Consider the following 27838-nt stretch of genomic DNA (forward strand, 5'->3'; position numbering starts at 1 on the left):
AGTGGTTAGCTTTCAGTAATGCCGTAATACAGCTACAGGAATATTGGCCAATGCACTCTCAGTGCTATTTATGGTAGCTTCCAAAATTCTAGTAAGGCGCCTTACCGCTCTACTATTTATTGCCGGTCTCTAAAATGGAATTGGACCTTAAAGAGCATCCACAAACTGCTGTGCAGAAGTATCCGTCTGATCTACATCATCTTCTACTGGTATTTTGGTCAGATGATGCATTTGATGTTAATTCTCTAGAGCAATATACATAGGGGGTGTAAGAAGCGCAATATAACACGTTCCAGCCCGTCGAACAGTGGGCCATACATTCACATTTTCTCCGCACACAACATAGGTATTTTCAGATGTCACTAGAGTTGGTGCGATGGCAAGAGGTGGGCAGAAATTGCATGCTGTTATGTTCAAGGTAATCGTTATACCGCAAGTGCCATTTCCTAGGTCTGTTGTTCTATACCTCTCACACCGCATGAATCAGATACTTGATACACTTGAATTGGGCGTAACTTATCCTTCACCTTTCGTTGTTGGAATACCAAAACCCATCCAGTGGCATTAAATACCTCATATTCTTCAATTTTTACCTTCGAGCCTTTCAGAGGTGGCTTCATGTTGAAAGCATAAAAGGTATCCTACACAAACCTACTATAAATGTTCTGTACCAGCACATATTTTGTTTTTTCTTTAAAATGTAGGTAATGACATTTGTTGCCCCACAATATTTTCTTCCATGCCCTGGCTGAAGCCCCAGACGAATATGAAATGAGGAATAAGGGGCTTTCCCCGATGTGTTATGGATGGATCATCTGCGGCCTACCCCAGGGCTCCTCCCTCAGCCCAACATTGTTTAACATCTACATGGCACCTCTCCCCCACGTCGCCCGACTGCACGACCTCAACATCATCTCCTACGCCGACGACACCCAGCTGATCCTCTCCCTCACCAAGGACCCCCACACCGCCAAAACCAACCTCCATGAAGGAATGAAGGCCGTCGCCGACTAGATGAGGAACAGCCGACTGATGCTGAACTCGCAAAAGACGGAGGTCCTTATCCTCGGCTCCACCCCTTCGGCCTGGAACGACTCCTTGTGGCCGACTGCACTGGGAGCAGCTCCAACACCCACCGACCACGCACGCAACCTAGGGGACCTCCTCGACTCCACCCTCTCCATGACCAAGCAGGTCAACGCAGTCTCATCCTCCTGCTTCAACACCCTCCGCATGCTTTGCAAGATCTACACGTGGATCCCCTCCGAAACAACAACGGTCACCCAGGCCCTCGTGAGCAGCAGGTTGGACTATGGAAACACCCTCTACGCAGGAGCCTCGGAAAAACTCCTGAAACGGCTCCCAACGCATCCAGAACGCCTCTGCACGCCTGATCCTAGTCATCCCCCGCTTCAGCCACATCACACCCCACCTTAGAGACCGGCACTGGCTCCCCGTCGACAAGAGGATAACCTTTAAGCTCCTCACCCATGCACACAAGGCACTCTGCAACACCGGACCAGCGTACCTCAACAGCCGACTAAGCTTCTACATCCCCACCCGCCAGCTCCGCTCCGCCGACCTCGCCCTGGCCACAGTCCTCCGCATCCGAAGAGCGACCACCGGCAGCAGATCATTCTCCCACCTCGCCGCCAAGTCCTGGAACACCCTCCCCTTCCAGAAGACTCCTCAAGACCTGGCTCTTTGAGCAGTAGCAGCATCCCCCAGCGCCTTGAGAACCTCACGGGTAAGTAGTGCGCTTTACAAATGCTATGATTGATTGGTTGATTGATGGTAGCATCCCGCAAACCCAGCAATTGGTGATGTTTGTGCCATTATGCGTATTATGTAATGTCTGTATGAAATAATTAAGATGTGTTTGGCGATGGTGAGCTTTAAAAGGGGACAAAGTAAAATAGTGATGTTCCTACAGTGTGGAAGTTGGGTCCGCAAGAGTATGAACTGGAAACCTTTGCTTAAGAACCAAGCTATGCCAAATATTCCTGCAACTATTATTACTAATAAAAATGAACTTTTCTTTACGAAACCATGGCCTAAGAGGTGATCATGGAACCAACGGGACACCTTCCTCTACATTCTCTGCATGCACGTTTCTTCCAAATGGGTGTAGCTCCACTATATACTTTGGATCCCTTCCTCGAACAATACCTTAAAAAAAAAAAAGTGTGCTGACTATTTCTACGAAAGTCTAAAGTGTAGCAGAAATCCAAAAACATACAAGCGTTATGACTATACGCTCATAGATATCGTATATTAAAGCAAGGAACCATGTTGAATAATCAACAACTGTTAGGGGTGTGTGTGAAACCGAAGATGGGATAGGAGAAGGAATGTACACAGCACTTTTATTTTACCAATCCCGCTGATCTAGTTAGTCCATTGAAGTTGGCACTCTTGAGCGCCTGGCCATTGGAGCTTGCTCTTTCTGAACTAATCCCACATAGATGAAGGTGTGTCTACTAGCACAACGAACGGTTTCCTGCACCAAGTGTTCTAAACAGGATGCTTCCTCTGCCTCAAATTGTAGCGCTGAGAATCTTGCTGTTCCTGGTCTTTAAACAGCGGGATTGTGTCATAGAGCGTCGGAGGCCCCTCAAGCTTCTTTTGAACTTCCTTCAGCTCCATATCCTAGATCAAGTCCCCATCACCGAAGGGAACGTATTCGGGAATCCTTTCATACTCCATGCCCGGAATACTGTCCTTCACCCACCTGAGGTAACCATCTGACTGTCCCTGCCAAATTCATGCTACTATGTTGGGCTACGGCTGTAGCCTTCCCTGTCTCATCTGCAAGTGCGTTACCTCGACCCATGTAGTCAATCTTTTTCTGTGCGCTAAACTTCACTATTACCAATTTTTCAGGCAGGGTGAGTGCGTCTAATAGCTGTAGAACCAGATCTCCGTGTTGTATGCGTGTACCATTTGATATAAGGAACCTGCGTTCTGCTCAAAGCCTCCTAAAATTGTGAGCCAACCCGAATGCATATGCGAGTCTGTATATGTTTACTTTGAGGCATTCACTAAACTCGCAGGCTCGAATCAGAGCCATCATCTCCGCAGCTTGGGCAGAATTATAGAGTATCTTTTTTGTCTCTAAAAATGTTTGAGCTGTAGTAATAGCATGCATAGGCAGCTGTTGTTTTCCCATCAGAAAATTTTAAAAAAGAACCATCTATGATTAGCATTCCCTAGGGGTTGGATAGAGGTGTGTCTGTTAGGTCTACCCGTCCTTTCGTTTCTTCTTCTTCTGTCGTAAACAATCATGATCAACTTTTCCTTTGTCCCAAGGGAGGACATGTAATGTGGCTGGGTTCAAAGTGTTTTGAATAATATTAGAACTAAACAGTCCACCCTTATCCCGTTAGATGTGTACTTGTGAGGTGCTGTGTCTGTGTTTTGTTCAATAAAGTGTCCACCAAATGGGGTACCATCACGGTGTCATTACCTCGTACAAAACTTCACTTTGATTTACCGCAGATGCAGCTGAAGCCACTCCTAGCAAGCAACTTGGCAAAGCCTTAACAATCTGATCCAAGGTGGAAAAAAAATATGCACTAGCCTATTCTTCCTTCCTTGATCCTGTGTCAAAACTGACAGAGCCCACCCCTTTTTCATGCACAAACAAAGTGAAGGGTTTGCAGTAGTGTGGCTTTCCTAGCACTGGAACGCTACATAGTTCTGAATTCAGTTGTACAGAAGCATTCTTCCATTCATAGGTCCAAGGCAAAAGTTCACTCACGTCTTTGGTCATCAAAGCTGACCGAGGTTTAATAATTAGTGAAAAATTTGGTATCCACTGCTGATAGAAAGACGTAATCCCTATAAAATGACGTACTTCGGACTGTGTTTTTGGTTGTGGCTTTGACTGAATCAGTTTTATACTGTCTGGGTGTATACGTCTACCCACCTTTGACAAAAGGTGTCTAAATAGGTGGCCTCCTGTTGACAATATTGCAATTTAGAAAAAAACTTTATGACCTAATTGAAAGAGATGTTGAAGAAGGCAGACAGTAACTTTTTTGCAACTCTGCTCGGTATCTGATGCTAGCAAAATATTGCAGATGTACTGTACAAGGACTGACCCTCCTGGCAATGATAAATCATCTAGCGGTTTCTTTAAAGTTTGACTATAAACACTGGGGCTTTCCATATACTCTTGAGTAGCACAGGTAAACGTAAAGAAGCATCTGCCTATGGAGAACGCAAAAAGAAATTGGCTTTTCTCAGCAGTGGGAATGCTGAAGAAGGCATTTCTGGGATCAATGACCGTAAAATATCTAGTTGTGGGTAGAATCATAGTAAAAATGGCATTCATATCAGGCTGAACTGGGAACAACAATTTTATTAATGGCTCAACAACTAGACGATAAGTATCTGCCTTACCTGGCTGTCCCTTTTTAACTACGGGGAGGATAGGACTATTGCAAGACTACCATGTATTTCTTGAACTATGTCTGCATGAAGTAAGTTTATTGTTACTGGATCTATATCCATACTCCCATGTAATTGTCACCCTTTGCCATAATGTCTGTATTTATTGCGTGCAGTTTAGGTGGCAGAGAATCAAGTCTAGAGAACATACATTTGGTATAATCCGTAGCACCCATGGTAACAAACTCCTATCCGTAGTACAATAAATTGTAGCATGTCACTTTTTCAACCTGTTCGGTCCAAGTAGATTTTCAGCACATTCTGTTGTCATAACAAAAGGAGTATTTACATTAAAGGGTGCCAACTATGACTCTCAAAGGCGCAGAGATGTGGCTCTTTACAGGGAGACATTTGTTTGCCCGAAAAGAGAAGCCCCAGTGTCCACTTAAAACTTATGTTGTTGGCTATCATCAGCCAAATCAATATATGGTCCCTTTTGGTCAACAGGTATTGTAACCTGACAGCGTTGCTCTTCCTGTGGCTGTCCTAACACTAGCCATCTTCAAGATAGTCATCATTGAAATAGTCTGTTGTCAAAAATATTTGTTTTCTGCTTTTCTAGACCTTTATTCCCTGGATACCTTTCCTGTCCATGTCCTCTCACAGTCTGTGCCAATCTGCCTCTGTCTTAAACAAGTTGAGGGCATTCGGACCTCCAATGACCCTCTGCTTTACAAGTAGGCACATTGATTAGGACCCAGTGTGCTACCAGGAGAAGGCCCAGAGTTGTCTTTCTCTACCTCTAGCCCTTACTGTTCCTCGTCCCTTATTAGGAAACGCTTGCTGCATCAAAACCATAGTCTTCAGTTCTTTAATCGGTCTCTCTGACTTCTGACTTTCATCTTTTTCCACTTCTCATAATCCTGTGCCATGTGCAAACTTTTGGATGGACTCTTTACAGCCCAGCGATATTCTGACTGCGTCAGTGTATCTTTTATGTCATTTAACAGTCCCCCTACAAACTTGGCAACAAAGAGTCTTTTACCTGCATTCAATGCCAAATCCTGGTAACCGAAGTCAGTAAATACGTCGTCAAAAGGAGTGAAGAAATCGGAGACTTCCTCAAACTTATTTTATTTACATGCAGGAAGTTTGTCCCAATTAATAGTTTTGGTCAGAATTATCAACTAATTGTGTGATTATTCTCTCTGTTAGTGACAGAATGTGTTCATCTGGCAAGTCACCTGCTTTCCTACCGTGATCAAGAGTCTGACTCGTCCCAAGTCTTGACAAAAATCGAGGTATCCTCCTGAAGTCCAATACTGTTCAAAACCTCAGTCTGCAACATCAACTTAAATAATGTACGTCTCCAAGAGTCATAGTGGTAGTGGAAATGGTGGCCTTAAGTTCTTAAAAGAATCCTGTCAGATTGTTTTCTGGGGTCGGGCAAATCCTTTTTTATCGATTTAAAACTTCTCTTTTCCATGGGGAGTCGATAAACTGGTGTTAAGCATCTACAGCTTGTTCACCTTCTCCCACAGCAGGAATATGAATTACATCATGCATCGGGTAGGCGTTCTTATTATATTGTTTCTGGCCTGCCTGGGGAGTTTGAACAGCGCCCAATTCTGACAAAAGCCTATCCCTTCTTGTTTCCACACTTTCCTACTGTCTCTTGGATTTGAGGTTCGTAGAACAGGGAGTTTGATGCAGTCCTCGATATTCTCTTTACCTCCTGCAGACAGAAGGAGTCACTGGCTTTCCAATTTTTCTCCAGTCGAGCTGCCATATTCTGGAGGGCAACATTTTTACCATATAAATTTAGTTGATCAACAGTATGCATAATGTCTCGGATCTGAAAATTGTCATTATCCATCCATCTGTCACACTGTCTTTTCAGTTTTATCCTTTTTTCTTGTCCCATTCCTGAGCACAAGTGATGGGGAATATGGTGTCCCGTTACTGTCGGTAATCCAGTACTGTCAGTGTAGGGCAGAATGTCTGATTGTAATCCCGCATCGCTAACTAGTGGGGCCGGAGCCGTGGGAACATAAGGAGGGGGTGCATATGGTCTGTTATCTAGTAGTTGATCTAACACTTGGTCTTTGTTCCCTTCAAGTTCTGTGGTGACATACATCTTATTAGTCTTCATTCTGTTCCTTATCGCGACATTCTATATTACGTGTTATCCTTTCTCTCTCAAGTTACTCTGCTTTTTCCAAAATTGACTTATTACGTTCTTTCTGTATCCCTTTCTGCTCTTTATTTTGTATGCAAAGGGCCTCATTTTTCCAAAGGCTTAGCGTCTCAAACATTGCCTGTTGAAGTTTCCTCTCAAACAAGCATTGTTGGAGATACGTTATTTTACGAAAGTCAAAAGTTCCATTTATAGGCCATTGTAACTCACTATTTTTCGATCCCTCTAGGGGAACTGGCTGACTTTCATCCAACCTCAAGCAGCAATATCTGGAAAAACATTCCTCGCAATTTACTAAGACATGGCATCTTCAAAGTACACATTTCCTATCCAATTCCAATATTATATTTCAATGCCCCTCAAATGTTGATCTAACTTGACCTATGCCTCTAGGAATTTTACCAAAAACCAATATTTAGGGGTCTTTATCAAACAAATAATACCAAATGGAGACTCAGAACAATCTCACCTGATAATGTCTCCCGATTCCTCCCTCTGTCTGACCACCTGTTCTGGGACCAAACTGTCTTCTGTTCCAAGCTTGCCAGTTCCGGACCTCTGTCGAGATGACCTGATGCCAAAGAGCCTCTGTTCGAAGCTTTGGATGTCAGATGTGAGAAACCAATCTCCTCGTGTGGGGCCCCTGTAATCCAGCCATCTCTAGATTCGTCTGATGGATCATCCTCAAAGAGGTCCCTGTTCGGGCGCCATTTGTGAAGACAGTAGTATAACTCGTTCATCTTGGCTGGTTCCAAAACCACTGTGTCCACTACTGGACAAATAATCAGGTAGTCAGAGGGAAAGTATAACAAGTAATATTTATTTCACTTGAGCGGGCACAGGTCCGTACAGTCTCCAGGGAGGGTGTACAGGAGTAAGCTAACATCAGATATCTGAGGGTAATACTTATACCAGTGAACAAACAGCATCTGGAAATAACCTGCGAAAACTGGTTTGTACATGAACAGAGACATTTTGCAGATGCAGCGAAAAATAACCTTATCAGTATCAAACTTCTGTGGTCTGGAAAAGTACAAAACACGCCCAAGACCAAAGCACAGCTGGGTTTTTGCACACAGGTCACATGATTTGCCAGAAATGCTGAAACATAACTCACATTTCACCAAGGACAAAAGCTTTGCAGAGAAACAAAACTTATCACGCAGAACAAAATGGAGGCGACACACAAAATGGAAGAGCAAATGCTCAAATTAAAGATAGACATAAGTGATACATTCTAACATGCCCAAACAAAAATCTGATTGCTTTGCCTTTAGTTCGAAAAATCAAGAGATGGACGGGAAGAGCGAGCATTCCCAGTACAGATGCATCTTTGTGCCACCATCATCTTAACAATTTGAACCCAGACCCACAATGATAATTGTAAGGCAGGTGTATTTAGGATATCATTATCGCTTATGGCTGTAAGAGGTTAGATTCGCCAGTACCATTGGTTAGGGTCTATGTTAAGGAGTACAGCTTTTTATTTATTTCATTTTTTAGCTAAATCTTTTGAAACCAGCCTTGGATTCTGTTCTGCTGGGCCCACATTACTAAAATGTTTATCTTCTCTCTTTTTAGTAAGTTAGTGGCGGTCACCCTAATCCATTTACAAAAAATATTATTTCTAGAATTTAGATAGCATTGAACAAACTGTGTGGATTGCTTTTGCACTTAATGCTGTCAGCATCTGAATTTAATTTGAAATTGACATCCTGTTAGGGTGCTGGTAGGGAGGTTCTCGGGTATATGTAAGGAACATACTTTGGGTGTTTTGTTTGTAAAAAAACTGTTATTGTACTGCTACTTTGCCAATAACTCTGTATTAATAGTTTGTGTCTATACATTCCTTGTTTTGATGTATTTTTAAAGTAAATATGTTACACTTGGAAATTTTGTTCGATTAATAATTTTACGCTAATTTAGATTAAAATCTAAAATGATCAGGTGCATTTTCTCAGAAAACAAAACCTTGTACATAGTCCTAATGCTTGATTTCCCTTTTAAATGGTTTTTGCGGGGTTTCACACGTTCTTAAAAGTGGAGCACGTTGCAGCCACATCTTTGGGTATTCATGACAAGTTTACAGTTGATGAAACATCAGATTGTCCCATTTAAAGTGTATTTCTGATAGAGACCTCTACCTGCAGATTTCTCAACTTTTGAATACTTCCCAGGGATCTGTAAAATCGTCAGTCGTACCCATGAGCATCTGCAGGTGTTGCAGATGGCTTTCCATACCAAATGTGAGGTGAGCGGACCTAGTGGTGCCACCCACATGGGCTGAAATCAGGTCTTTTCTGTCGACACCAAAAGACGCGGATCCGAAGTTACCCCTTGTCTTGAGATTCTAAATTGTTCTATTCTTCAGGGGATTAAATCCTGTGGGGGAATGTTGTAAACAAATGTGTGTGACTGGCCCACGTGTGGTTTGCCTGTGGTGCCTATAGATGTATCACGGTTCAGAGTCCTCCAGTGATTGCACCTTGATGCACGCCACGGCCATTCAAGCTCGGAAAGCCAAGCTCTTTGTGGCAAAGCACTGCAAGACCCCCACGCTGGGTTTGGTCTAGGTCTAAAGGTATGTCTCGATCCCGCTCTGGTGAATGGTCTTTGCGCTTCAAGTTCTCCGGAAAATTCTAGAAGTCCAAGCAGAACTGTGCCTCGTCTCACCACTTTTGGTCCCCTAAGAAGGCACAAGGGCCATCGTGCCTCCAGGTTGTGTTCCCAAAGTTGCCCTACTTTAGAGGATCCCCACGATGCGAGTGATCTGTATACCTCCCCAGATACTGATCTACTCTCACCACCCACCCCAGCCCCAGCCCCCCACCAGAACCTGCCACAGAAGAAAGTGCTTCCTTTACTGTAGGTATACAAAGGGTGGCAAAGGTCCTTAATCATCACCTTCCCACTCAAGAAATTAAAACCAATGTTTTGACTGAGATGTTGCCGCCTGACGAGTTGAGTTTTGAGATTTTCGTCCCATTTAATGAGCCTCTTACAGATAAGCTCTTGGGTACCTGGGCCAAACATTTCTCAGGCCCTCCTGTGCATTGCCAGATCACTAGTGGCCGATACCCTACTCCAGACAACCCTGCTTTCCACGCTCAGCACCCCACTTGTGAAATCCTTTAGGTGCAGCCTTTGGGCAGCTAAGACAACCCAAACGTTTTTCCCACTACTCCCCCTGCCAAGTAATCATTGAGAATAGAAACCTTTGGTAAGTGTGTTTTTTCATCTACAAATTTAGCCTTTCTTCAGTGGCTTTTTAGGCCATTATTCTCACTCTTTGTGTGATTACGAGGCCCAAGTGTTGCCCATGATCCCAAATAAGCCAGAGCCATTCTTTCTGATGTTATAAATGATGGTTGAAATGCAGACAAGTTCTCCATCCGCTGCAGACTGGACTCACTCGGCAGGGCTATTGGCACTGGTATAGCCATTCACAGGCAAGCATGAATGTGGTCCGCTTGCTTTTCAGAAGACGTTCAAGCCAGTCTTATGAACATGCCAGTCAATGCTTTCCAACTGTCTGGAGATAAAGCGGACTCAGCCCTGCGGCGCATCAAAGACTTGCCACAGTACGCTCCTTGCTCCTTTCTGCTCCTCCATGCCAGCCACACAACCATTTTACTCCCTCTGTGGCTTTCATAGGGGCTCCCTTTGCAGTCAACAGCATCAACAGGTGTAGCAATATCCACAGCTCTTTCATGGCCATATTACCTATCGTAGAGAGCAACAGGGACAGCAGGCAGCCCAGTCTTCCACACACCCACTTGCTGCCCCTGTCCAAGCTTCTTGAGGGGCCCTGGACAGTACAGAGCCATACTGTCAGAGGCAGGATCTGACCCTTTCTGCCAGGGTGGCTGGTGATTACTTTGGAAAGGTGGGTCCTGCAAATTGTTCAGCGTGCTTATTCTTTTCATTTCTTGAGCCCCGCTGCACCTTCCTCCAAACGACCGGCTAAAGGCTATAGTTGTCTCTTGCAGCAGGCACTGCAAGCTCTTTTGGCCAAAGGAGCCATATAGAGGGTTCTGGTGTGAGACATTGGTTATGGTTTTTATTCTCACTACTTTCTGTTGCTGAAAAAGCACAAGGGCTTCTGTCCTATATTAAACCATCACACTCTAAATACCTTTCTGAAAATGACAAGTTCAAGATGCTCACCATGGCCCAGGTGTTGTCTGCCCTTGACCCTGGTGACTAAGCTTTAGTGCTAGACCTGCCAGAAAATCATTTTTGCATACCGGTCTGCAAGCCCATAGGCATTACCTGCATTTCACGGTAGGCCATGATCATGTTCAGACGGATTGCTCGCCTTTCACCTTAACCAGCGCCCCTCAGGTGTTCTTGAAAGGGATTGCGGTTTTTGCAGTACATATTCGGGGGTCCCAGTCTTCCCCTACCTCAACGACTGGCTGAAGGTGGGCTCTCCCCAGGCAGTCATCAGCCACTTCCACACTACAACAAGCCTTTTAGGATTGTTGGGTTTCATTATTAACATGCTGAAGTTGCACCTGACTCCTTTGCAAACGTTCTCCTTCATCGAAGGCATCCTTGACATTGCAGTTTCGCACCTAACCTTTGGAGTGGAGAGTATAGGGCATTTGATCTATGATCCCTGTTGGGGCTGATTGCCTTCTGCATCCTGCTGGTCTAGCATGCCAAGTGGCATTTGCAGGCTTTGCAGTGGGATCTAAATTCCCAGTGGGTGCTCCACCAGATGGATTTTTGATTAAATCTAGTTTTCGGAGGAGACTGCCAAAGATCTCCAGTGGTCCTGCTGGACTGCGATTGGGTCAGTGGCACACTCCTCTCCTTACCACACCCAGAGCTCACAGTGGTGACTAATGCATCACTTCTGGGTTGGGGAGGTCATTTGGGGGAGGTGGAGATCAGAGGTATCTTCTCCCCAGCAGATGCCTGGCTCCATAACAACCTTCTGGAGCTGAGAGCTATCTGGTGGAAATTGAAATCATTTCTTTCCTCCATCAACAAGTGCTTGTGGACAACACTACTGCTATATTGTACTACAACGAGCAGGCAGGGTAGTGTCGTGGAACCTGTGCTAAGAGGTTTTGCGTCGCTGGATGTGGCTAGATTGCCAACAAATTTCTGGTGGCCCACCACAGACCGGTTCCCTGAATACCAGAAAGGACAAGCTAAACCGTCAACACCTTGCGGATCACTAATGGGAGTTGCATCCGGAGTTGTCGCAGGGTATTTCTGCGAATGGGAAGAACCCCGCCTCGATCTTTTCCACACTGCTGAGAATGTGCACCATCCACACTTTGCGCATTAGAGTTTCTAAGGCGCCTCTTGTTCGGAGACGTGTTCCACATGGAGTGGCATTAGTGACTCCTGTACACCTTTCTGCCTATACTTCTCCTGCCTAGAGTACTTGGCCCCTGTCATCCTAGTGGCTCCGAAGTAGGCACGGAGAGTATGATATGCCGAACTCCTTGGCTACAGCATCTGTCCTCTGATCAGGCTGCCCCTTCAGGAGAATCCCCTGTCACAGCAACAGGGCAGGGTCCTGCACCCAGCCTGCAACCCCCTGCTCAACTTTTACCTTCGTGCTTGGAGATTGAGCAGTGAAGGTTTAGTGCTTTAAACCTTCCCACAGGAGTGGTTGATAGCATCTAAGCTCCCAAGCTTCCCTCAACCAAATCTGTATACGCCTGCTGTTGGAATGAGTTTGTAGCTTGGTGTGCATGTAAACAGATTGACTTTTTTGTTGTTAATGTTGTCCCTAGCCCAGCAATGCGTTTGGACTCTATTAACGGATACTGTGGCCTCTTTACTGTTGCCGTACCAGCTATCCTTATTTAAATCTGTTGCTATGCCATCCCTCTACAGATTACAGCAAATGTTTCCTCCTCCTTTTGTTATTTCCCACTGGGACTTAAATTTGGTCGTCGTGTATGCCTTTTGAGCTGCTCCACAGTTCTCACAGACTCCTTACCCTCAAGACAGTTTTTCATGTCGCTATTATATCAGCTCAGCGGACTACAGGCCCTTTCTATTCACCCGCCTTATATCATGTTATACCCAGACAAGTTGGTCCTCTGGACTCAAGCTTCTTTCCTTCCAAAGGTGGTGACTCCATTTCATCCTTAGTCTTCCTTGCTCTGCTTCACCCCTCTAAGGAGTAAAGGCTTTGACTGTTGGACCTCCTTCTATATTGATCTACCAAAGACCACCAGGTAGACATTCAGCTCTTTAACTCCTTATTGGGTTCACTGTAACAAAGAAAGGCAAGGCTGTGCAGAGAAGAATCTTGCACTGGATCGTACTCTGCACTGAGATCTACTATGCACTGGCCAACCCCCGAGGTCTTGCGGGGCTCATCCTAACAGAGCCAAGGCTGTCACCACCACTTTGGCCCGTGGGGTTGCCTGTTCTAGACATTACTTAGGCTACCACATGTTCGTCAGTCAGGAGGTTCACTAAGAACTATTGTCTGGATGAACAGGGTCTTCTAATGGCCAGCAAGAAGGCCATTAGAAGACCCTATTAGAAGAATAAGTTCCTTTCCTTTGGTAACGCTCTTTCTGATAGACTCTACCCAACCGCTGACTCCTTATATAGTTACCCCCAGCCCCCTCAACATTCCCTCCCTGTCCTGTAAATTGGTCTCATGACATTAAAAGATCCCAAATTCAAAATCTGCACACTGGTCACAGCAAATCTGTTTGGCTCCACACCTGTAAATGTTGATGTGCCAAGAAAGCAACTGATGTCATTGTGCATAGGTAGTGCCTAAATAGGTCCACACACACATCACATCTGACGTGGAATGACTTTGAAGCTGAGCTGGTGGTGCTGACTGCCAGTGCATAGGGATACTTCTGAAATGTTTCTGTATCCAGTCTGACTTCTGGGGAAGTTTTCAAACAATGAGGAATCTGCGTCCGTCTGTACCAGAAAGAGCATTACCTACCGAAGGTAAGTAACTTATTCTTTAGCAGTTGTTAATTCCCCTTCAATACTCATTAAACATATTTAACTTGTAGAGGCTTTCACATTTGCAGATTGCATAGCAGTGGATCGATGAATGTTGCAAGTTTTCAGACACAGCACATTACTCCAAGTTATGTTTACTGTACTATAATATGTTGCTTTAGAGCATATGCCATTAGTGGAAAGTTGCAAACAACCTTTTATTAAATATAAATACTTAGAATTGCTCTGATTGATTTTGTTCTTTTGCCTTTAGATAGAGGATATAGATCTTATAATTGCAAACATGGAGAACGCTATTGCTTCTGTTGGTGGCTTCTGTTGTGGACGATCCTTTGTTATTGACCACCAGGTATGCATATTTGGATTGATCTACATAGTTCTTGAAAGTGCTTATGTTGCTTGTGAACCACTGAAACTAGACAGTTTATAATGCAACAACTGGATGGATAGTTTTTTTTATGACCGGCTACTGTTCATAATGGTGATCTGAAGATAGCTGGAACGACTTAACTCCGTGTTTGGATGGGAGTCAACAGCCATTTAAATCCTTGTATAGGGTCGTGACTTCTTTTGTAGTCTTAATGTACTTAAAAACTGTAAGCGGGGGCGGGGGGTTGTATTGTAAGCCTTAATATATTTTTCTTTTAGCAATTGTGTGTTTTGTAAAGAATAGTTTGTTCCCCACTCACTTAGCTCAGTATGAATTGCTTCTTAAAGCTTTAAAATACCGGTAAATGTAATTCCATTTTTGTTGGTTGGATACTTTTAGCTGCATATTCCTCACCTTTTGAATTTTCCTAGGAGCCAGGCTGGATCGTGAAACTTTCAGCAGTAGCTCCTGTATACTGTTAGATGGCTCCATTCAATTCCGTATTGCTTCCTTCTGACCTCAGTGACAGCACAGAGCTGCATATATGTGCCAAAAAAGCATGTTGACAGTGGCGCCTTTTTCTGCGTCCTTTTAGGTATTCACGGAGCGATTCTCCAAACGTTTTTGGTGTATTACTAATTTTTCCAAAAGAAAAGAATGAAGTAGATGTCAATCACGGACTCAAACAATGTTTGTCTTTGGTTCCTTGGCTCTAAACACAACTCGAAGGCCAGCAACAGAATTTCTCTGCAGGATCCAAAGCATTAAGCCAAGCTTTGTCACCGGGTACAATAATTTAGGATAGTCTACTTCACCACTGAGACCTGTCCCAGTCGCAGTCTCCAGCAAGTCCACTAAAATGATGAAAGACCAGTCTTGACCAAAGCACAAGATGACCAATTAGTATTCAAGCACACAAAGGTGGTGGGGTATGGACTGCGCAAAGTAAGTGAACACATATAATATAACAATATGAAAAATCACAAAGCTCGAGGGGAAATTGTACAGCAACCAGCATTCACTGTCAACAGCGTAGACAAAGTCCACTTAAATAGAGCAAACACATCAATTCCCGAGCTATAGTCAATTGATTTTCAAATACAACCAATTAATCCATGCAGGGGTCTTTTCAATAATTTTTCTACTTGCGTTCTTTATTCGATGTTTGGTACATGGAGTATCTTAAAATATCTTATCTAACGGAACAGATAGCCACAGATTATGTCCAGATCATGGCAACACGTGTTTCGTCCAGGATTAACCTAGGACTTCCTCAGGGCGCAAATTCTGATGTATTTAGCATAAAGAATCAACTCAATGGCTACCTTCATCAACCTTCTTCATTAGGGACAGCAACCATAAATAGTAGAATCAATTGAAGAATCAGAGTACATAATCAGTCGACAGCACCAATATTGTTAAAGCCAAATATAGTCCTTAAAATCCATTCAGTCTGGACGGAAAGTATTCCGTAGTGATTCCGAAGATATTCCATGTACCAAACATCGAATAAGGAACGCAAGAAGAAAACTTACTGACAAGACCCCTGCTTGGATTAATTGGTTGTACTTGAAAATCAATTAACTATAGCTCGGGGGCATCGTCCGAGGCAGACCCAATTCTGAAACTAAAGTTAATGTGCCTCGTGTTTCCCAGGCCATCGTAGGCTCTGCAGAAGATCTGGCCTTTAAGGAGGCAATGCAGGAGTTGTTTTAGGTGGCTGCGAGTCCATTTGACATGCCTCCAGAAACCAGCAGATGTAGCAGACCACCTCCTCAGTAGCTGCAGCCGATTTAGCGAACCCTCCCATGTTTATATGGGACTTGAAGAGGGCAGAGTTTGAACCAGTTGGTCCTTCATGTTGTTCAGTTTAGTTACACTTTCCCTGTTTTGTCCACCCTTTTGTTCCTTCAGTTTGTAGTTGGGCATCTGTGGAGCATGTGGTCATCCTAACCAGAGAAAATCAGATGCTGCTCGCCAAGGGTGTGATTGAAGTAGCACCTGATGCAGAGAGGGGCACAGGATGTTACTCCAAATACAGCTTGGTCTTCAAAATCATGGGGGACTGAGGCTGGTATTAGATTTCAGGTTTCTGAATAACTTCCACAGGAAGGACAAGTTCAGAATGCTGATGTTGTCATAGGTCTCTGGGGCCTTGTATTCTAGAGACTGGATATGTCCTTATACTTGCTGAATGCGTTCCTCTGTCAGTGCTGCAGTCCCTTAGGGTTTTCTCTGATTTGGAATTGGGTTGGAGCACTTTCAGTTTACCGTCCTGCCTTTCAACTTCCCTCGCTGCCTCCAAAACCCACCCTCATGTGTTCATGTTAATAGGACTAAGGAGACAGGGTGTATAATCACCTCTTGTTTGTGTTCGACAGGGCAGATGAATGAAAATAATTCCAGAAGCTTAACTTATTGACTTTGATTTACTTTGCATTAAGCTCTGCTATGATCTGGCCAAGAAGTATCCTGAGGATCTTCAATCTCATTCTAGAAGGGCAAAAGCAGTAATTGTGGCCTTGTCTAGAGGTGTTCCGGTATTCAACATCTGCTAAGATGCTGCATGGGTGTTTGTTCATACCGCTACCAGGCACTACAGTATCAATCAGTTCGAGGCATGTGGGCTGCTGAATTCATATCTGAGCATAGATCGCCGCCTAGTGTTGGGTCCGGATAATTGCACATTGTTGTCCTGGAAGAGTCTTCGAAGTATCCTGAGATGGGTGACTCCTCCCCTGGACCACAGTGCGCATGGGCATCCTCTCCATCCCCAGATTGTTTTTTTCCGCCATTGGGTTCGGATGCAACTATCTTAGCTCAACTTCGGAATACTTAGTTTTAGGCCAAAAGGCCTATAGTTTTCGTCGGTACAGTTACCGTTCGGTGTCAACTACTAGTTCTAGTGCTCCACACCCTCTTCAAAATTTCGGACCGAATTGGTCCAAACTTCGACGCTCGATCGACGATGGAATCGAGAACTCCGTTCACGAGGTGTCCGTTGTGCCACGCCAAGTACCCTCACATCGACGTCCACCTGGTCTGTAACAAATGTCTCTCGCCGGATCACGACGAATCGAAATGCATGGCCTGCGCGCGGTTCCGATCCAAGAAAACTCTGCGGAACCGACGGGCAGCGAGGCTCGAGGCGCAGCAGGCAGCGCCCGCACCCACCAACATATTCAGCACCGAGGACGAGGACGCCGAGAGCGTGGAAGAAATACTATCTAGCCCCGCTTCAGAGCATGGTTCCCGATCGGACGAAGATGACGAAGAGCTCTTTCGACGTGAAGAAGCAGTCGACGAGGTAGGGGACTTCGACGAAGCCTATGGGGCTGAAGAAGACAGCTCTCCCGAGGAGCTAGGCCTATCCGTCGAAACGGAGGCCGAAATTAGTCGTCAGGCTCGGGTCGAGGGATCGCCTTCGGGCCTTACCCAAGACCTAATCCATGGTTCCTCGGCCCCGCCTTCCGGCCCGGCATCGGACACTATACAAGAGCCAATATTACCCAGGACGACCGGGTTGTTCAACCCTGCCACATCCATCGCTCCAGTCCCTTCAAAATCGAAAGCGAAACTGGTGGTGGTCGGATCAAAGGCGTCGAAACAGTCCACTGCCCCGGCGCCGACGCTGAAGAAAGTCGTCGGCGCCGAACGCTTACAAAAAGACTTCGGCGCCGAGCTCACCGCAGCAGATGCGGTCGACGCACAAAAGAAGCGCGCCCTCGGGCAACACAAGGCACCAACACCTTCGGCGCCGACACCGAAGCCTGCAACCTCCGCAGTCAAAATGGCCGCCTCGGCTACGTCGACGCCTAAAGCACCGATGCCGAAGAAGTCCTCGACTACGTCGACTATCGATGCATCCCTTCAAACCAGTGACCCCCTTCCGACAAAGTCGGGGTCGGCCTCCACGCCTACTACCAAGATGCCCACCAAACCATCATCTCAGTTTGCTGTGCAACTGGTCTCTGCATCTCTACAACGTATCCGGGACCGAGCAGCCCTCCACGCTACCTCGGGTCCCCACACTACCTCACCCTGTAGAGCGCACTCGGAGCCCACCAACATTACCTTTGGGCTGCCGCCGACATCGGCACCGAAACTCTTTCAAATTCGGACACGTGTCCTCCACACACAGTCCACCACCTCTGGCCTAACAGAACAAGACTCTTCAGGGCCCCAATTTATCGACGCCGACACTGGCAGGCTCCTGCTCCACAAGCGCAAAATCACGCCAGTCAGGGAAGAGGTGCCATACAAAATTCCCCTCAAACGCAAGCTACCGGCGGAGCAGGAACCAGTGCTACAAGAACACTTCCATCCCCTCCAGCTGGATCCGCAGTCCTTTTCTCCTACCCCTTCTGAATCTGACCCGATGCAGGAATATGGTGGGGATGATACCATCTACCCCGGGGACGCAGATCCCGATGAAACGCAAGATCCTGATCAGGCATGGGATGACCCCACAGACCAAGGTGTCACGCCACATACTCAGGATGCGCAACTCTACAACATTAAAACGTCTCCTACAGAGGACACGGCCGCATTTAATGCCCTTATCGAACGGGCTGCTGCTCATCATGGGGTGGAGCTACATTCTGACGCCATTGAGGAGGACTTCCTGCTTGACACTTTCGCATCTTCAGAAAGGACTGTCAAGACTCTGCCCATGCTTAAAGGGGTTCTGAAGCCTGCCAAAGACATTTTCAAGGACACCACAAGAGCCCGGGTGTTAAACCCCAGGATTGAAAAGAAAGATAAGCCTGCACCTGGTGACCCTAAATACATTAGGGGTCAGTTGCCATTAGACTCTATGGTGGTTGCCAACGCTCGTAAAAGAGCCCACTCACAGACAACTGGTGATGCTCCTCCCCCAGATAAAGAGTCAAAGGTCCTTGAAACATCGGGCAAACGTGTTGCAGCGCAAGCAGCCAATATCCTGCGCATTGCCAATACACAGGCACTCCTGGCACGTTATGACAGGTCACATTATGACACGCTGGAGTCACTGCTCCAACACCTACCGGAGGAGTATAAAGAGTCAGCCGAACTCCTCATTAGAGAAGGACAACTCCTCACTAATGCGTCCATAAAATGCGCCCTAGACGCAGCTGACACAGCGGCCAGGGCAATAAACACAAGTGTCATGCTGCGACGCCATGCCTGGTTACGCATCTCAGGCTTCAAACCCGAGATCCAAAACAATATCCTCAACTTACCGGTTAACCCGGAATTTTTATTTGGCCCAGACGTTGACACTACCCTAGAGAAAATAAAAAAGGACACAGATACTGTCAAATCTATGGGGGCGCTACAAACCCAACAATTTCGTAGTGGCTCCTTTCGTCGCACTGGAAATAGGGGAACGTCAAGGGGTCAGGGGTCACAACAACAGTATGCTAAAGGTGGCACACAAACCACCTACGACAAAAACAACAGGGGTGGATATCGTGGATCCAGCACCAAGGGAAGGGACGTGGATATGGCAACACCAGGTCCTCCCCAAAAAACAAACAGTGACACCCTCTCCCTACCCCCCGACCACTTAACACCTGTCGGGGGACGACTCCAGCTGTTCCTGCCCGCATGGAAGAACATCACCACGGACAGGTAGGTCAGGGACATCATTCAACATGGGTACTGTCTAGAACTAACCTCCACTCCACCCAACATACCACCAAAGCACCGTCCTATGTCAGCCGAACACTTAGATTTACTCCAGCAAGAAGTGCTTGCTATGCTCGCAAAAGGAGCCATAGAAGTAGTGCCCATCGCCCAGCAGGGCACAGGGGTGTACTCTCTGTACTTCTTGATCCCAAAAAAGGACGGCTCGCTCAGACCTATCCTAGACCTGCGACCCCCTAAACCTATATATACTTTCGGAGCATTTCCATATGCTCACCCTCCAACAGGTTCTCCCACTACTCAGTCAGGGGGATTTCCTAGCTACGCTAGACCTGAAGGATGCATACTTCCACATACCAATACACCCTTCACACAGAAAATACCTCCGATTCACCATTCAAGGGAATCACTATCAGTTCAAAGTTCTCCTCTTCGGAGTAATAACAGCACCCAGGGTCTTTGCCAAGTGCCTGGCGACAGTGGCCGTGCATCTGCGAAGGCAAAATATTCACGTCTTCCCTTATTTGGACGACTGGCTAGTTCAGGCCAAGTCAGCACAACAATGTGCCACCCACATGTCCCACACCATTCACCTTCTTCACAATCTGGGATTCTCACTAAATTACCCAAAATCAAGTCTCCAAGCTGCGCACGTACAACAGTACTTAGGCGCGACAATCAACACTCTGGCTGCCACAGCTCAGCCAACTTTAGTGAGAATCAACAGCATACAACTGCTGATCTCAAAATTCAAACCTCAACACTCCCTTCCGGCGCGAGTGTCCATGCAGTTAATAGGCATGATGGCCTCCTGCATCTTCATAGTCCCACACGCGAGACTACATATGCGCCCGCTTCAGGAGTGCCTAGCACGTCAGTGGAATCAGGCTCAAGGACAGTTGAAAGACCTAGTGTTGGTGAGCGGTCGGGCATACAACTCTCTGCATTGGTGGAATCCACAAAACCTTTGCAAGGGCCGACCGTTCCAAGAGCCTATCCCACAAATAATACTGACAGCGGACGCGTCTCTCCAGGGATGGGGAGCTTATGTACTCAATTACACAGTTCAGGGACTATGGACTACACAACAAAAGAAGATGCACATCAACCTTCTGGAACTGATGGCAATCTTCCTGGCAATGAAAGCATTCAAAGTACACCTGTGCAACAAAGTCGTGTTGATCCGGACGGACAACATGACTGCCATGTACTACATACAAAAGCAGGGAGGAACACACTCTCCACAGTTGTCTCATCTGGCTCAGAGCATGTGGAAGTGGGCCATTCAGAGGAACATATTCCTCATGGCGGAACACCTCCCAGGCAAAGACAACCAGATGGCGGATCTGCTCAGCAGACACAGCCACCAGATGCACGAGTGGGAGTTACACCCATCAGTACTCCAACCGTACTTCCAGCAGTGGGGTCATCCAGAGATAGACCTATTCGCCACAAGGGAAAACGCAAAATGCCAAAGCTTTGCCGCCAGGTTCCCACATCCACAGTCGCAGGGCAATGCGATATGGATGAACTGGTCCGGCAGATTTGCGTACGCTTTTCCCCCAGCGCCATTGATACCGCTGGTGGCACGCAAACTGCGACAGCACTCACTGACACTCATCCTGGTTGCTCCAACATGGGCACGCCAGCCATGGTACACCACCTTTCTGGAACTTTCCGTGGTGCCGCATCAAAGGCTGCGGATCAAACCCGCGCTTTTGACGCAGAACCATGGAGAAATTCAACACCCAGATCCGCAACAGCTGACCCTGGCAATCTGGCTCCTGAAGTCTGAGTTTGGCTACCTAAACCTGCCACCTGACTGTATGGAGATCATTAAGGAAGCTAGGAGACCCACTACCAGAGCTTGCTATGCAGCCAAATGGAAAAGGTTTGTCATCTATTGCAACACCAATCACATTAACCCGCTAGACGCATCTATTCAGAACATAATCTGCTATCTATTACACCTATACCGATGCAATCTGGCATACACCTCAATACGTGTCCATTTAACAGCAATAGCAGCCTACCTCCAAAACCGGCAGCACCTCTCTTTATTCAGAGTGCCTGCCATCAAAGCCTTCTTGGAAGGACTTAAACGGGTGATTCCCCCAAGGCACCCCCCAGCACCGGTGTGGAACCTCAACTTGGTCCTCACAAGACTAATGGGTCCACCCTTTGAACCTCTCCATTCTTGTGAGATTCAATTCCTCACCTGGTAAGTGGCTTTCCTGGTTGCCATCACTTCCTTAAGAAGAATTAGTGAACTCCAGGCACTAACCATTCAGGAGCCATTTATACAAGTTCACGCAAACCGGGTCGTACTACGTACCAACCCCAAATTCATGCCTAAAGTAATATCGCAGTTCCACATGAACCAAACCATTGAACTGCCAGTTTTCTTTCAAAACCCACAAAATGTCGCTGAGAGGATGCTCCACACACTAGATGTAAAGAGGGCCCTCATGTACTATAGTGACAGAACTCAAAACTTTAGGAAGACTAAACAACTCTTTGTTGCCTTCTCTCCACAACACAAAGGCAACGCCATTTCCAAAGCAGGTATAGCCAGATGGATCGTTAAATGTATCCAAATTTGTTATCGAAACGCACATTAACGATTCCACCACTAGCCCACTCAACACGAAAGTTAGGGGCGTCCATGGCCTTCCTGGGAAACATTCCTTTACAGGAAATATGTAGAGCAGCCACATGGTCCACTATACATACATTTACCAAACACTACTGTGTAGATGTACACTCAAAACAGCAGGCAGCTGTAGGACAGGCTGTTCTCAAAACTCTTTTTCAGACTGCTGCAGCTGGCACGGGTAGCCGCCGCTAATAGGAGGTACTGCTGTGTATTCTATGCACAGATATGAATTCAGCAGCCCACATGCCTCGAACTGAATGTGCTACTTACCAGTATGCATCTGTTCTTGGCATGTAGGGCTGCTGACATTCATATCGCCCACCCTCCTCCCCGGCGCCTGTCGCAGCTGCAGCTCTCAGAATTACTGTATAGCATGGTCATAACTTCCTGTATCTACTCCATCACTGCCACAATGGCGAAAAACAATCTGGGGATGGAGAGGATGCCCATGCGCACTGTGGTCCAGGGGAGGAGTCACCCATCTCAGGATACTTCGAAGACTCTTCCAGGACAACAATGTGCAATCATCCGGACCCAACACTAGGCGGCGATCTATGCACAGATATGAATGTCAGCAGCCCTACATGCCAAGAACAGATGCATACTGGTAAGTAGCATATTCAGTAAGGAGGGTCATTTTGCCCACTCGGTCCTGCAGAACTTCCTGGTGTAAAGTTTAGTCCTTCGACCCTCCAACTTACGAAAGGTACTCCTTTGACATTGATTCAAAAGGTTATGATTATTTGATTAGAAGTATCCTTTAGAAGAACAAGTTACCTACCTCTTTGAGAACACACTGTTCGAGGCATATGAGCTGCAGATTATACACTGTGCATAGATCGCCATCTGGTGTTGGGCCCGGATGTTTGCAATTTGTTTTTCCTCTTGGAAAGTCTTTGGAAGTCACGAGGTCGGTGACTCCTCCTTTGGTTCGTATTGCGCATGGGCTTCGGCTCCATCCTCAGATTGTTTTTTTCCGCCATCGGGCTTGGATGTAATACTTCGCGCTCCGGTTCCGAACTTTTCCAGTTCAACGATCGACGCAAAATCCTCGCTCATCGAGATCCTTCAGATAATAAATCCTCTTAATCACCTTCTCTTCGACACTTCTTCGATTCCGGTCGTCGACGGCGGCCTTCGGGCCTATCCCGGCTCCGGTCTCGGCTGTTGGAAAGAACTCCCTTCAAGAAGTGCCCTCGATGTGGGTCCAAATTCCCCCACACCGATCTTCATGAGGTGTGCAACCTCTGCCTCTCCCCTGAACACGAGGCTCGAGACTGTCCCGCCTGCAAGTCTTTTAGATCCAAAAAGACTATTCGAGATCGAAGGGCCAGACGCAACATGGCGCAATCCTCGACCTCCGCTCCAGTCGACATCTTCGGGGACGACTTCGAAGCTCCGGGACAGCAGAACATCGAAGAAGAGGACGACTACCTCGTCAGTGCTTCCGAGGCCGACGACTCAGATGTGGAGGACATCACCCCGGCGCAGAGGGTCGTGAGTACTATACCCCCTCCCACACCCACGCTAATACCCAAAAAGGCTTCGGTCACGCCTTCGAGCCTAGGCAAGACCAAGGACACTGCTTCTAACACCCCACCTTCGGGCCCGGTAAAGAAGCCTATTAAGCCTTCCGGCAGCTCGGGCTCGAGCCAGCCTACCAGCGGTGCCGAAAAACAACCTTCGGCACCGAAGAAAAAATTGGCCTCCACCTCCACACTGAGCCCAGCACCAAAGCCCTCGGTGTCGAAACCCACCCTCTCGGTGCCGACCAAACATCATAAGGCCCTCGGCGCCGACACTGCCGTGCCGAAGCCTCTCTCAGCACCGAGCAAAAAATCGGAGGTCCCGAAAAAGCACGCAACAGACAAGCCTAAAAAGCAGTCGGCCCCAAAAACCTCGGCGCCGTCCGAACAACCAGTGTCGCAAGAACTTTTCACACCGGATCCTCTGCAAAAGACACTTACCAAGGATCCAAAAACTGGACATTTGACACTGTCTTCAAAAAAGAGACACTTGGACAAACCAGCTCCACCTCCACCTCCAAAGAGGAAGGACATTGCTACCTCCCCTTTCAGAGTGCCTTCCCCACCTCCTCCACCTCCTCCACCCTCCCCACCTCCACCTTCTCCACCCCTGCCTTATCGCTCTCTGACCCTGTCTCCAGACCATGATGATCAAGGGGACCCTTACTATGATCCAGCAGATGTGCCACAAGACCCCACCCCTACTGGATCCCCAGACCCATGGGATGACTATAACAATCCGGACATCCCAGATGTCCCACAGGATGACCTTTACCCATCTAGGCCATCTCCACCAGAAGACTCGTTAGGTTTTCTCCACCTACTACAGAGGGCGGCACATTATCACGGGGTAGAGCTACATACTGACCCAGTGGAGGAAGATTTTCTCCTAGACTCCTTTGATACTGCACATAGGTCTACTGCTACACTACCTATGCTAAAAGGAGTAATCAAGCATGCACCGGAGGTTTTTAAAGACCCAGTCAGGGCTAGGGTCCTAAACCCACGTATAGAGAAAAAATATAAAGCCACCCCCACAGATCCTTCATACATTAAAGGCCCTGCACCACTGGATTCCTTAGTGGTATCTACAGCTAGGAAGCGTTCAAATTCTCAGGCGTCAGGCGAAGCACCACCACCTGACAAAGAGTGCAAGCTCCTAGACGCGTCAGGGAAGCGCACTGCGTCACAAGCCGCCAATATATGGCGTATCGCCAACACGCAAGCGCTATTGGCCAGATACGACAGAGCGCATTATGATGAGTTAGAGACCATCATGCACCATCTCCCTGAAAAATACAGAAATAGGGCTAATGAATTGATCCAAGAGGGAAAAACTATAACTAATACCTCTATACGCTGTGCCCTTGATGCGGCAGATACAGCCTCCAGGGCCATAAACACCAGTGTCCTTCTCCGTCGCCACGCCTGGCTAAGAGTTTCAGGTTTTAAACCGGAGGTGCAAGCCTCCATATTGAATCACCCATTCGATCAACAACATTTATTTGGTACAAAAGTTGATGAAGCCCTTGAAGATGAAGAAAGATACTGATACGGCGAAATCCATGGGAGCCCTACAGTCACACACTCCTAGGTGCTCCTTTCGCCGCTCTTCCTTTCGGGGCATGGGTAGAGGCTACTCTTCAGATAGCGCATCCACGTCCTACAAATCCCCTCCTCAGTCTACCTTCACAAAGGGTTATCAAAGAGGCGGCTACAGAGGCAATAATAATAAAGGCCGAGGCAAGACCAATACCGCCCGCTCTGCCACACCGCCTACCCAATGACTTTCCCCCGCTCCCTCCAGACCATTCCACTCCGGTCGGGGGCAGAATACAAGATTCCCTTCACGCCTGGGAGACAATCACCTCAGACAGATGGGTGACCCAAATTATTAATTCAGGGTACTGCCTAGAATTAACATCTACCCCCCCAAACATTCCACCCAGGCAACGCCCAATGTCTCAAGAACATGCCACGTTACTAAAACAGGAGGTAATCTCCCTCCTGCAAAAACAAGCCATAGAGCAAGTCCCCATCAATTAACAAAATTTAGGGGTCTACTCCCTGTACTTTCTGATTCCAAAAAGAGACGAGACTCTACAACCTATTCTAGATCTCAGACCTCTAAACACTTACATACATTCAGACCATTTTCACATGGTAACCCTTCAACAGGTTCTTCCACTCCTCTCCCAGAACTACTTTCTCTCCACTCTGGACTTGAAAGACGCATACTTTCACATCCCAGTACACCATGCCCACAGAAAGTACCTCAGCTTTGTAGTGGATGGGCAACACTACCAGTTCAAGGTGCTCCCGTTCGGGGTCACAACAGCACCAAGGGTATTCACCAAGTGCCTAGCAGTAGTGGCAGCACACCTCAGAAGACAGCACATTCACGTCTTCCCATATTTGGACGACTGGCTAATAAAAGCCACATCCTACGACCAATGTGTGCGCCACACCGCCGCTACAATCCAACTACTTCACTACCTAGGTTTCACGGTGAATCACAAAGTCCCACCTGGTACCATCACACACAAAACAATACCTCGGTGCCACCATAGACACCTCAAAAGCCATAGCCTATCCCAATCCTGCCAGGATTGCAAACATACAGGCTCTGCGTCAAAAATTCATACTTCAACACTCTCTCCCAGCAAGAGTGTTTATGCAACTGATAGGAATGATGGCCTCTTGCATTTTCATAGTGCCCCATGCAAGACTCCAGATGCGTCCACTCCAAGAGTGCTTAGCGCGCCAGTGGAACCAGGCCCAGGGGGCAACTAACAGATCTGGTGTTGGTGGACGGTCGCACCCATCGCTCTCTGCAGTGGTGGAACACCACAAACCTTTCCAAAGGTCGACCGTTCCTGGACCCGGTTCCACAAATAATCCTAACAGACGCATCGCTCTCCGGCTGGGGAGCTCATCTGTTACATCTCACAGTACAGGGCACATGGACGCCGCAACAAAAGTTACTCCACATCAACCATTTGGAGTTACTGGCAATCTTCCTAGCCCTAAAATCCTTCCAGACGCAGATTTCAGGCAAGTCAGTGCTCATTCGCACAGACATGACTGCCATGTACTACATTCAAAAACAGGGGGGCACACACTCTCCACAGCTCTCTTAATTAGCACAGAGCATATGGAGATGGGCAATTCCACAGAAAATCTTTATCCTGGCCCAACACGTCCCAGGAGTCCAAAACACCGTGGCAGATCTGCTCAGCAGACAAATGCAACAGATTCACGAATGGGAACTTCACCCACAGTTTCTTCACCCGTTCTTTCAGAAGTGGGGGCATCCACACATAGACCTATTCGCCACCCACGAAAACAAAAAATGCCCAAGCTTCGCCGCCAGATATCCACACCCATTGTCCAAAGGCAATGCGATATGGATGAACTGGTCAAACAAATTTGCATACGCTTTTCCACCTCTCCCACTAATTCCATTAGTGGTGCGAAAGCTACAGCAGCACTCCCTCACACTCATTCTAGTAATTCCAACATGGGCCAGACAACCATGGTACACCACACTACTGGAACTCTCGGTAGTACCACACCAAAAGCTGCACCTCTCACCATGCCTCCTAACCCAGAACCATGGAGAGATCAGGCACCCGGACCCAGCTCAGCTCAACCTTGTGATCTGGCTCCTGAGGTCCTAGAATTCGGATACCTTATCATTCCCCCTGATTGCATGAATATTATCAGGGAAGCTAGACTCCCTACTACTAGGGCATGCTATGCTGCAAAGTGGAAAAGATGTGTTGTTTACTGCCACAACAACACAATCAACCCTCTAAATGTGTCCATACAGCACATCATATGTTACTTGCTCCATCTACAAAGGTGTAACCTAGCATATACATCCATTCGGTTACACCTCGCAGCAATTGCTGCTTACTTACAAAACAGGCAGCACCTATCACTTTTCAGGGTGCCTGCCATCAAAGCCTTTATGGAAGGTCTCAAAAGAGTAATTCCACCCAGAGTACCACCCTCACCTGTCTGGAACGTAAATATAGTTCTCACAAGGCTAATGGGACCCCCTCTCGAACCATTACATAAATGTGAGATGCAATATCTCA

The 27838-nt window shown here is 46.9% G+C and overlaps 1 protein-coding gene across 1 annotated transcript in view; it reads left to right on the top strand.

Moving 5' to 3' along the window:
* The window catches only part of SPTLC1 (serine palmitoyltransferase long chain base subunit 1), a 341715-nt gene that overhangs the window by 147694 nt on the left and 166183 nt on the right, over window positions 1-27838 (top strand). The window contains exon 10 of the mRNA XM_085632720.1: window positions 13809-13904. Within this exon, the coding sequence (XP_085488846.1) occupies window positions 13809-13904 (96 nt within the window). The remainder of the gene's footprint in view (window positions 1-13808; window positions 13905-27838) is intronic.

This window comes from Triturus cristatus, chromosome 2_1 (genome assembly GCF_964204655.1).
Source record: "Triturus cristatus chromosome 2_1, aTriCri1.1, whole genome shotgun sequence".
NCBI classification, from domain to species: Eukaryota; Metazoa; Chordata; class Amphibia; order Caudata; family Salamandridae; genus Triturus; species Triturus cristatus.